The 11,524-nt window shown below is 43.6% G+C and overlaps 1 protein-coding gene across 1 annotated transcript in view; it reads right to left on the bottom strand.

The window, feature by feature from the left end:
• The window catches only part of LOC120424769 (uncharacterized), a 426,898-nt gene that overhangs the window by 13,811 nt on the left and 401,563 nt on the right, over nt 1-11,524 (bottom strand). Inside the window, exons 18-20 of the mRNA XM_052706009.1 lie at nt 9,172-9,261; nt 8,886-9,105; nt 8,035-8,385 (exon numbers count right to left, since the gene is read on the bottom strand). Coding sequence (XP_052561969.1) covers nt 8,035-8,385; nt 8,886-9,105; nt 9,172-9,261 — 661 coding nt within the window. The remainder of the gene's footprint in view (nt 1-8,034; nt 8,386-8,885; nt 9,106-9,171; nt 9,262-11,524) is intronic.

Raw genomic sequence — 11,524 nt, 5'->3', positions numbered from 1 at the left:
TGTGTGGGTCCAGATTCCGTCAGGGAAATCGTCTGCCGAGGATGACCAGTGCGGACTGACATCCGATCTGGCCGAGCGTCATCCGAGGAAAGAGGACGAGAGCTGAACCTGCTTTGCCAGCTGTCACCGAACCGTTCGTGTGGCTGCGTCCATGCGCTGTCAGCGCATGGCTGCGTCGAGCCCAGCGAACGAGGGGCCTATTCGACTACATTCATCGGAGTGCGTTCGCATTCACCGCAACAGGGTGTATCACACCACACATCTCTCCTCTCCTCCATAAAAAAAAACAAAATCTTCCAAGCCATATACTTCTTTTGGTCCACAATCAGCTCGATCTTTAGCTGCTAGCCCATGACTCGGTCAACTGTTTTTTTCATCTCGGCATTAAAGCTGTCGTAGTCGCGATATTCAAACCTATCCAATATTTCTCTAAAACACTCAGTTATAAAAGATTAAATTAGGGTCAGATAAACATCATCAAACTCTGAAAAGATTAAAAAAAATATATAACTGCTATGGAAATGGGAACATACATAATCAGACACCCAGATATTACTGCATTTCTGCCTTTATCTACCTTTCACTCTCTCTCTCTCTATCTACCTTTATCTCTCTCTCTCTATCTACCTTTATCTCTCTCTCTCTCTCTCTATCTACCTTTATCTCTCTCTCTCTCTCTATCTACCTTTATCTCTATCTAAACCTTTCTCTATCTCTCTCTACCTCTCTCCCTCTCTATCTCTCTCTACCTTTCTCTCTCTCTACCTTTCTCTCTCTCTCTACCTTTTCTCTCTCTCTACCTTTCTCTCTCTCTTCCTTTCTCTCTCTCTACATTTCTCTCTGTCTTCTTCTCTATTTCCCTGTTTTTAACAGTTCCTTCTTTATACAACTATGCTTGTTCTCATCATTCTAACACATTTCCTCCACTTGTTTTCGAAACGCAATTCTTCGCTATCTTCTAGCCCAAGTTTACGCTTAAAAGTTCACTGCTTAGCGTATCATTAACATCCTATCACAGCTTTGCCATCAATTCTTCACGAGAGCATTCGAGACAATATAGCCTTCTTCACAAAACAACCTCAGTTACGAACAATTTAGCCTTATGTTTGTTTCAGACTATTCAGCCTCAGTGAGTCAGTCTGGATCACCATTTTCTAATATAGTAACAACAATAACGGCATTTCAGATTATTACCACGTCAAACCGGCCTACCGTGCCCACGCGACTCAATCTTATCTTGGAACAATCGCGGCCTTCCAGGCTATTTACCACGGCGGGTCAATCAGAACCACCGTGCCCAACGCGATTCTTTTTTTCTTGGAACAATCGCGGCCTTCCAGGCTATTTACCACGGCGGGTCAATCAGACCCACCGTGCCCAACGCGATTAAATGTTCCGCTAATCGCGGCCTTCCAGGCTACTTACCACGGCAGGCCCATCTGACCTCCGTGCCCAACGCGATTCTTTTTTTCTTGGAACAATCGCGGCCTTCCAGGCTATTTACCACGGCGGGTCAATCAGACCCACCGTGCCCAACGCGATTCTTTTTTTCTTGGAACAATCGCGGCCTTCCAGGCTATTTACCACGGCGGGTCAATCAGACCCACCGTGCCCAACGCGATTAAATGTTCCACTAATCGCGGCCTTCCAGGCTACTTACCACGGCAGGCCCATCTGACCTCCGTGCCCAACGCGATTCATTTTTTTCATGGAACAATCGCGGCCTTCCAGGCTATTTACCACGGCGGGTCAATCAGAACCACCGTGCCCAACGCGATAACATGTTCCACTAATCGCGGCCTTCCAGGCTACTTACCACGGCAGGCCCATCTGACCTCCGTGCCCAACGCGATTCATTTTTTTCTTGGAACAATCGCGGCCTTCCAGGCTATTTACCACGGCGGGTCAATCAGAACCACCGTGCCCAACGCGATAACATGTTCCACTAATCGCGGCCTTCCAGGCTACTTACCACGGCAGGCCCATCTGACCTCCGTGCCCAACGCGATTCATTTTTTTCTTGGAACAATCGCGGCCTTCCAGGCTATTTACCACGGCGGGTCAATCAGAACCACCGTGCCCAACGCGATTAAATGTTCCGCTAATCGCGGCCTTCCAGGCTACTTACCACGGCAGGCCCATCTGACCTCCGTGCCCAACGCGATTCTTTTTTTCTTGGAACAATCGCGGCCTTCCAGGCTATTTACCACGGCGGGTCAATCAGACCCACCGTGCCCAACGCGATTAAATGTTCCACTAATCGCGGCCTTCCAGGCTACTTACCACGGCAGGCCCATTTGACCTCCGTGCCCAACGCGATTCTTTTTTTCTTGGAACAATCGCGGCCTTCCAGGCTATTTACCACGGCGGGTCAATCAGAACCACCGTGCCCAACGCGATAACATGTTCCACTAATCGCGGCCTTCCAGGCTACTTACCACGGCAGGCCCATCTGACCACCGTGCCCAACGCGATTCATTTTTTTCTTGGAACAATCGCGGCCTTCCAGGCTATTTACCACGGCGGGTCAATCAGAACCACCGTGCCCAACGCGATTAAATGTTCCGCTAATCGCGGCCTTCCAGGCTACTTACCACGGCAGGCCCATTTGACCTCCGTGCCCAACGCGATTCTTTTTTTCTTGGAACAATCGCGGCCTTCCAGGCTATTTACCACGGCGGGTCAATCAGACCCACCGTGCCCAACGCGATTAAATGTTCCACTAATCGCGGCCTTCCAGGCTACTTACCACGGCAGGCCCATCTGACCTCCGTGCCCAACGCGATTCTTTTTTTCTTGGAACAATCGCGGCCTTCCAGGCTATTTACCACGGCGGGTCAATCAGACCCACCGTGCCCAACGCGATAACATGTTCCACTAATCGCGGCCTTCCAGGCTACTTACCACGGCAGGCCCATCTGACCTCCGTGCCCAACGCGATTCTTTTTTTCTTGGAACAATCGCGGCCTTCCAGGCTATTTACCACGGCGGGTCAATCAGAACCACCGTGCCCAACGCGATTAAATGTTCCGCTAATCGCGGCCTTCCAGGCTACTTACCACGGCAGGCCCATCTGACCACCGTGCCCAACGCGATTCATTTTTTTCTTGGAACAATCGCGGCCCTCCAGGCTATTTACCACGGCGGGTCAATCAGAACCACCGTGCCCAACGCGATTAAATGTTCCGCTAATCGCGGCCTTCCAGGCTACTTACCACGGCAGGCCCATCTGACCTCCGTGCCCAACGCGATTCTTTTTTTCTTGGAACAATCGCGGCCTTCCAGGCTATTTACCACGGCGGGTCAATCAGACCCACCGTGCCCAACGCGATTAAATGTTCCACTAATCGCGGCCTTCCAGGCTACTTACCACGGCAGGCCCATCTGACCTCCGTGCCCAACGCGATTCTTTTTTTTCTTGGAACAATCGCGGCCTTCCAGGCTATTTACCACGGCGGGTCAATCAGAACCACCGTGCCCAACGCGATAACATGTTCCACTAATCGCGGCCTTCCAGGCTACTTACCACGGCAGGCCCATCTGACCTCCGTGCCCAACGCGATTCTTTTTTTCTTGGAACAATCGCGGCCTTCCAGGCTATTTACCACGGCGGGTCAATCAGAACCACCGTGCCCAACGCGATTAAATGTTCCGCTAATCGCGGCCTTCCAGGCTACTTACCACGGCAGGCCCATCTGACCACCGTGCCCAACGCGATTCATTTTTTTCTTGGAACAATCGCGGCCCTCCAGGCTATTTACCACGGCGGGTCAATCAGAACCACCGTGCCCAACGCGATTAAATGTTCCGCTAATCGCGGCCTTCCAGGCTACTTACCACGGCAGGCCCATCTGACCTCCGTGCCCAACGCGATTCTTTTTTTCTTGGAACAATCGCGGCCTTCCAGGCTATTTACCACGGCGGGTCAATCAGACCCACCGTGCCCAACGCGATTAAATGTTCCACTAATCGCGGCCTTCCAGGCTACTTACCACGGCAGGCCCATCTGACCTCCGTGCCCAACGCGATTCTTTTTTTCTTGGAACAATCGCGGCCTTCCAGGCTATTTACCACGGCGGGTCAATCAGAACCACCGTGCCCAACGCGATAACATGTTCCACTAATCGCGGCCTTCCAGGCTACTTACCACGGCAGGCCCATCTGACCTCCGTGCCCAACGCGATTCATTTTTTTCTTGGAACAATCGCGGCCTTCCAGGCTATTTACCACGGCGGGTCAATCAGAACCACCGTGCCCAACGCGATTAAATGTTCCGCTAATCGCGGCCTTCCAGGCTACTTACCACGGCAGGCCCATCTGACCTCCGTGCCCAACGCGATTCTTTTTTCTTGGAACAATCGCGGCCTTCCAGGCTATTTACCACGGCGGGTCAATCAGACCCACCGTGCCCAACGCGATAAAATATTCCACTAATCGCGGCCTTCCAGGCTATTTACCACGGCAGGCCCATCGGACCCACCGTGCCCAACGCGATTTTCGAAAATGATTCGACTTTCTGTCAAATTCAATTCCACCAAAAACTTGCCTCCAACATCCGCACACAAACACAAATCTTTATCTCACCGATTCTTTTCCACTTGCCACACTCTACTTACAATGAAAACAAACTTGCCAAAACCTTCTTCCGACGATTTTCCTCACACACTTCCCTACTTTTCCGCTTTCCTTGGCAGACGATTTCCCGCAGATTCTTTTAAATTGCAAATAAAAATGCAACTCCGTCACGGTCGCCAATGTGTGAGTCCCGATTCCGTCAGGGAAATCGTCTGCCGAGGATGACCAGTGCGGACTGACATCCGATCTGGCCGAGCGTCATCCGAGGAAAGAGGACGAGAGCTGAACCTGCTTTGCCAGCTGTCACCGAACCGTTCGTGTGGCTGCGTCCATGCGCTGTCAGCGCATGGCTGCGTCGAGCCCAGCGTACGAGGGGCCTATTCGACTACATTCAATGGAGTGCGTTCGCATTCACCGCAACAGGGTGTATCACACCACACAGAAACCATTTTCAAAATTATATTGTCAACCTAAACGGCCCAAAAAACTGATTTTCGACCATTGCATGTTTAATTTTACATCTTTAACATAATGTAAATTTTTTTTTCAAATTTTTCCACATTTTTCAAAAATAATATTTTTTTTAGAAAAATTGGCAACACTGCCAAATGAATTTGGTGACTACCCACTAGAGGTGGGCAAAAAAAGAGCGAGCCGCTCAAAGAGCCGGTTCATTAAACAGAAAGAACGAACCACGGCTCACAAAAAAAGAACCGCGGTTCTTTTTTAAACTCCGGTCTTTGAAAGAACCGTTCCGTTTGATTGAATTTTCAACAAATTGTTGTGTTAAATTTGTTTTTGAGCATTGAAAATATAATTTCAAATATTTCAATACTAATAAAAAGTATCCCAACATTGTTCCCAACATTGAAGAGTGCAATTGGGTCATACAAATTTCGACATTTTTGTATGACTCAATCTCACCCCCAGACCCAATGTCACCCCTGATGACGTTACTTTAGGATAAAAATCTATTTCCCGTCATTTTCAGAGCTGAATCGTCATATTTCATCGAAGGTCGATAACAACTTTCTCATCAATATATAATTGTAGACTCTCAATAGCATTGAAGACAATATTTGAAAACAAGTGAATAGTTTTCAAGCTCATATTTTCAGCTTCCTATTTTTTTTTTGAAATTCCAAAAGGAAATGATATTCAAACAAAATGACGATACTTTTCATTTTACTTATCGTACATTAAAGTATTACCCAAATACTAATTTCAGCATTTCAAATAGCTTACCTTGTAAATTAATACCAAAAGTCTACTAAATAGCTTAGAAATTTTGGAAATAAACTAAATCCTCTTGCCCGAATAAACTCATAGACTTTGTAGTTCAAATCAAAATGTTGAAAAAAGATAACAGATTTTTTTTCTCTAAATAAAATATCAGCATTAGTTCAATTTTGGCAGAGATAAACGCAATTTTAAAATTAAAAGCAATTTCTCCAAATTTAATTTTGGATGCCATTCAATTATTCGAACGTTTAGGTTCGAGTAGAAATGTTGACAATGAGACCGTTAAGGCCTATGGTTTTCAAGGGCATCTTCTCGTTTTAGTTATTTTTTTCCAAATTATTTATATTATTCCAATGTTAAATAGCTTTCAAATCGCACCATGCCTACAAAATATCATTTTCATCCATATTTTGAAAAAGAGCGAAAGAGCCGTTCAAAAGAGCGGCTCTTTTTAATGAGCGAACGAAAATGAGCGGCTCCTAAAAAAGAGCGGTTTTGCCCACCTCTACTACCCACGCTACCCACTCAGAATTTTGGCTCGAACCTCGACTCGATTCAGGCTCGATCTCGAGCCAGATCGACTCGAGGCTCGAGCCAAAATTCTCAGTGGGTAACTTGTGCAATACCGTCATCAGGGGTGAGATTGGGTCATACAAATTTCTGCATTTTTGTATGACCCAATCTCATCCCTGTCACCCCTGATGACTTGCAATTTTAGTCATCTCAAACATATTAAAAAATGAAAATTCTCAAAAATGGTTATTTTGTGAAATTCCATTTTCTGTGTGAAATTCTACTAAAAAATGGGAAAAGTATTGGAAATTGGCTAAATTTGGTTGTCGACGCACGTGTTTTAGTTGTCGCTGTTTGAGGATTTTTGGAGGATAATTTTCAAAAGTTTATCTCACATTTATGCACTTTAAAAACTTTAGAATCAGAGGTGCATAAAAATTGACACTTTTTACACTCTGAATTCAAAGAAAAATTCATCGACACCCTCGTTTCAAATCACTCAGTTTTCGTCAAATCCGAAACTACTCAGAAATAAGTAAACGGAGCATCTGTCAGATTTGAGTGATTTTTACTTACTTCACTCACTTTTCGGTAAAATTTGAGTGAAATTCACTCGAATCTGACAGATGCCCCATTTACTCATTTCTGAGTAGGTTCAGGGTTGACGGAAACTTTGTGATTTTCAGAAATTCGTACAAAGGCAAATTTCAGATTTGTTTTAAATTTATTTAATTTTTGTTGATTTTAACTCACAACACATTTAAGCTTACACGTTAATCAGAAATCATTCGAATTTAATTAATTTAATAATACCGAGCCTACTCAAGAATGAGTAATTGAGGTAAATGTTAAATTTGGGTAGATTTTACTTAAAACAATACAGAGATGATTCGCTAATTTGGACCCGGGAATTTTCAATCCCGCAAATTCCAGGGCATTAGTTCTTCTTTCGAATAAAAGAACGCAAAGGTGCTGTCAGTCGTTCGGATTATCGAATTTAAATTTGCAAATTTGCCCTTTACACTTCTTTAAATGCAAAAAAACGCAGGGCAATATTTACGCTTGAATTACAGCTTGAAAAAATCGCAACTACTTTTTTCATAGTTCTCAACACTTTATGGGTTTTTCTTTTGCTGTTTATCTGTTGCCAAAGCAAGCATCACAAGCAACCTAACTTGAAAGCTCAAACAGAAACCGGAAAATCATTCTGTTTGCCGAGAGCGTGTTGCTGTCAACAATGATAGCTGAGTGAAATTCACCCAAATCCGGCTACTGCCACATTTACTCATTTCTGAGTGTGTTTCCATCTGACAAATTTTGAATATTTTGAATGCGGGAAGTTTAAAGAAGCTATTAAATTTGTCAGATTAGAACAATAATAGAATCAAACTGAATCAGAAATGGAGAGCAGAATTCAGGTGAGCGTTTGTATTTATTCTTCCAGTGTTGCCAGTTCACCTATATTGTTTCTTAAAAAAGATCGTCATAAAATGAGTGTGTTAGTTTTGATGAATTTATTTAGAAGTGAATAATGAAAACTAAAGGAGAAATTTTGACAAAACTAAATAAGGCAAATCACACAAGCAAACAAATGCGCGTAAACAAACAATAGGGATAAAAACAATTCTGACCAACTTTACTCTGCCGCGTTTCAACGCGGGACAACACCTTCCTCCTCCTTCCAAAAAACAAACAAAAACCTACCAATCTCACATGTCCGTGCTTCGGCGTCGAATGGTCCTGGTCGGCCAGGGACAGCAACCCGTTTTGAACGTGCGTCCCGTTGAAGCTGCCATTTTGTATTTGTTGTTGTTGCGACTGTTGCTGTTGATGGTGGCCATTGCTACTACTACTGTTTACTGTGTACTGAACGTGTTGCTGTTGTTGCTGAATTTGCTGATGGTGGTGGTGGCTGTTCTGGTCCACCACGGTCGTCGATGCCATCGAGGGCGATGGCGATGGGGCTGATGATGATGGTGTCGGGTGTTGTTGCTGTTGTTGCGCTTGTGCAACATGACCGTGCGGTGAAGCGTTCAAAACTGACAGCGGTGCAGACTACGGGATTTGTTTTGGGGTGTAATTTGATGGGATTTTTTGGTGCAAATGTGACACGTGCGATGAAAGTAAAATAAAAAAGTAAACAATAAAACTGAAAACTTGTGCAGGCAAACTGATGGGAAGATTTGAGTGGAAAAATAACTTTAGAAAAAGTTAACAATTTAATGGGAAATGTCTAAGTTGATTTGACCGTGTGTTTTTTTTTGACAGATGTCTACACGGTGATTTACTGTTGGTCAGTTTAGCTATTTTTCCACCCGCCATTCCGAATCGATGTAGAATGCAACAAATCGACTGTACAGATGAGTAATTTTGTGTATGAATATTTGAGTGGGCCAGAAGGTGCAACTTTAATCAAAATACTAGCTACTAAAAATAACATTCTACCGGTTTAAGGTCAGGCAGGTGCAATATTTTCAGCGCATTTTCCGTAACCTTACTTGAAAATTACGTGCAAATCATAAGAAAAAAAAACAAGCGTCAAAAAATCTACTCACACCAATCGTCTGCATCTTGGCGTTCTCGTGGGCCCGCTTGACGGCCACGAAGGGCCGCTCCGTCGAGTGGGTCCGCGTGGTCGTGGTCAGCGTGTGGTAGTTCCGCTCGTTGTTGCTGTTCCGCACCGGGGACAGGGTTTGGCTGCGCCGGTGCTGCGTGGTTCCGCTGTGGTACAGCGGCGTCTCACCGGTGGGGAATGCAGGGCTGCCGTAACTGTAACTGAAGGCAGATTTGACAAGCGATGGATACAGTGTTGCCAGTGTTTCTCCTCAAAAAAAATCTTACCTAAAGCTATTTGAATGTTCCCGTTTCTGCTGTTCCTTTCTGGCACGTAGTTTTTGCTGCTGAAGCTGAAGCCATGTCTGGCCGGAGATTCTACAAAAAAAAAAAAACGAAATGGTCACAAAATGCGATGTTCACGGTTTGTCGGCTTTGCCGACAGAGGGAGAATTCGAGCGACACTGAACTGAAATTGAATCCTAGCAGGCCCTACGGATTGGAGTCAGATATCACAAATCCAGTGCCAACTGGGATCTTAAAAGTGCAGATTGGCTTGCGAACCGTGACAGGCGACGCAACGCCTACTACGACGACCATAACCTCAAAGTGGTCAGGTTCGTTAGCCGCTTGAAAACGCGTTCAATTACAAATGATTGCATTATAGCGAAATTAATGTCGTAAATATGTCGCCTACGCGTTTCCGCTCGCGCGTTTTGAGCGAAAAAAGTGAGTTTGTTGGTGCGTTTGAAATATACGCATGATTGAAATTTATTTCACGGTAGCTGACAGTTGAGCGTTGGAGGGGAAACGGCGAAAATTTATTAAAAGTATAGACTAGATTTTTTTTCTGTCGAAAAACATCGGGTACAATCAAATTCTATGTTGGTTAGTTCAAATGATCGTGTAGTTGTTGTGTAGCTGTCATTTCACACGATAATTTTGTAATAATATTTTTTTGCGCTTTAAACCCATTTAAGTTTATTTTTTGTTGTTGTAACCCTTATCAAATCAGCAAACACACGTGGTTTGCTCAAATCGTTATCGCAAAAAAAAAAAAACAGTCAAGTGCCAAGTTTAGCAGAGATAACCTCAATCAAGGAGGTGTTTGTGGTGACAGTTCGGAAGTGCGTCCGTTGAAGCGCCGCACAAAAATAGATCCAAAAAACACTGGTTTTCGGCGTGTAAAGACATGAAAAGTCGCTGTTGATAGATTTACAAATGTGCGAGGATTGTTTTTATTTATTTTCTGATGCTTTTGGCGCCACCACACCAGGAGACACAACTTTTGTGTGCCTAATATATTTTGCAAAGACGGATGGCGGTGTGATGAGATGGGGTTTTTTTTCGAGTGTCAATTTGCATATAGTGAGGGAGTGGGTCGTCGATTCGAAGAGACACCATTAAACGCGAATGAATCACTGTAAACTACGAGGTCGTTACAGCTGTCTTTGGTGATTCAGGTTATGCGCACCGGAAGTTGCATGAATTGTTTAATAATGGTGGAAATTTAAGCTAATTATTAGTTTTTTTTAAATTGCTGATTTTATTTTAAAATTTAAAAAATAAATAAATAAAAAAAAAATATTTGGCAACACTGACAAAATGACAACCATCTACACTAAAATTAGAAAAATCCAAGTATGGGTTATTTTGACCCATTTTTGAGTATGTAGAATCTCTACAACAATGGGTAGTTAACATCGAACAAAAAATTTCAATATTTGAAAAAACGTCAACTTTTGACGGGAAGTACCCAAAAAAACTAAATCTTCCCGTCACACCAATTGGCACTCTTCCCACGCAAGTCAAAGTCAGGGCGGAAAAACAAACAAAAATCCAAAACGGCTCCACCTGAGATGACGTTATTGATCTTTGGGGTTTCTTGACCTGTGGTATGTTTGACGGGGTGCGTTCTCAGCGGAGGTAATTTACGCGTTTCCTTGGTGACGACGTCTCACGACGCGTGGTACCTGGTTGAACGAGGTCTCTAAACACAGCTGTCATTACGCACAACTGTAGGTTTTTGGTTTAAAATAGAGACGGAAATTCGTTGACGGTTGAAATGAGCTGAGCTGAATGAATTTTGGGTTTATTTTTACGCACAAATTGGTCAGCTGATGCAGTTAGTGATCCAACATCGTACTTTATTCAGATTTTGCAATTTTTAATCAATTTTAAGGCTGTTGCAAATATTTTCACAGTTTTGTCTCCCTCCATCCAAACCGGCTCGAAAGATCAGGGGGAAAAATATTTTTTCATGATTCTTCAAAATTTCAACGACATTCTGAGTGTAATCAGCTGAAAACAAATTAAAATGTTTAGGCTCGTTTTAAAATATTGAATTTTCATTGTACATCACCGCAAAAAGAACTGACGGGTATGATAGGCAAATACTTTTTTTTTATCAAGACGTAAATAAATAAGATTTAAAAAAATCTATGGAACTGGCAACCCTGTCTTAGTTTAACACGATTTTTTTTATACAACCATCCATAACCAAAGCCTTTCAGTTTTTTTTTTTCAAATGTTTTATAAGCTAAACATATGGGACCTTTTAAAATTAACTCTAGATTTTAGCTCCGTGAGAAAGCTTTATTTAAAAATAAAAACGTTGTTTCAGTGAGTCATAAATCTAGAA

The sequence above is a fragment of the Culex pipiens genome, chromosome 1 (genome assembly GCF_016801865.2).
Source record: "Culex pipiens pallens isolate TS chromosome 1, TS_CPP_V2, whole genome shotgun sequence".
Classification (NCBI taxonomy): domain Eukaryota; kingdom Metazoa; phylum Arthropoda; class Insecta; order Diptera; family Culicidae; genus Culex; species Culex pipiens.
Note: the sequence above shows the minus strand (reverse complement) of the source record. Positions and strands in the feature narration are given on the sequence as shown.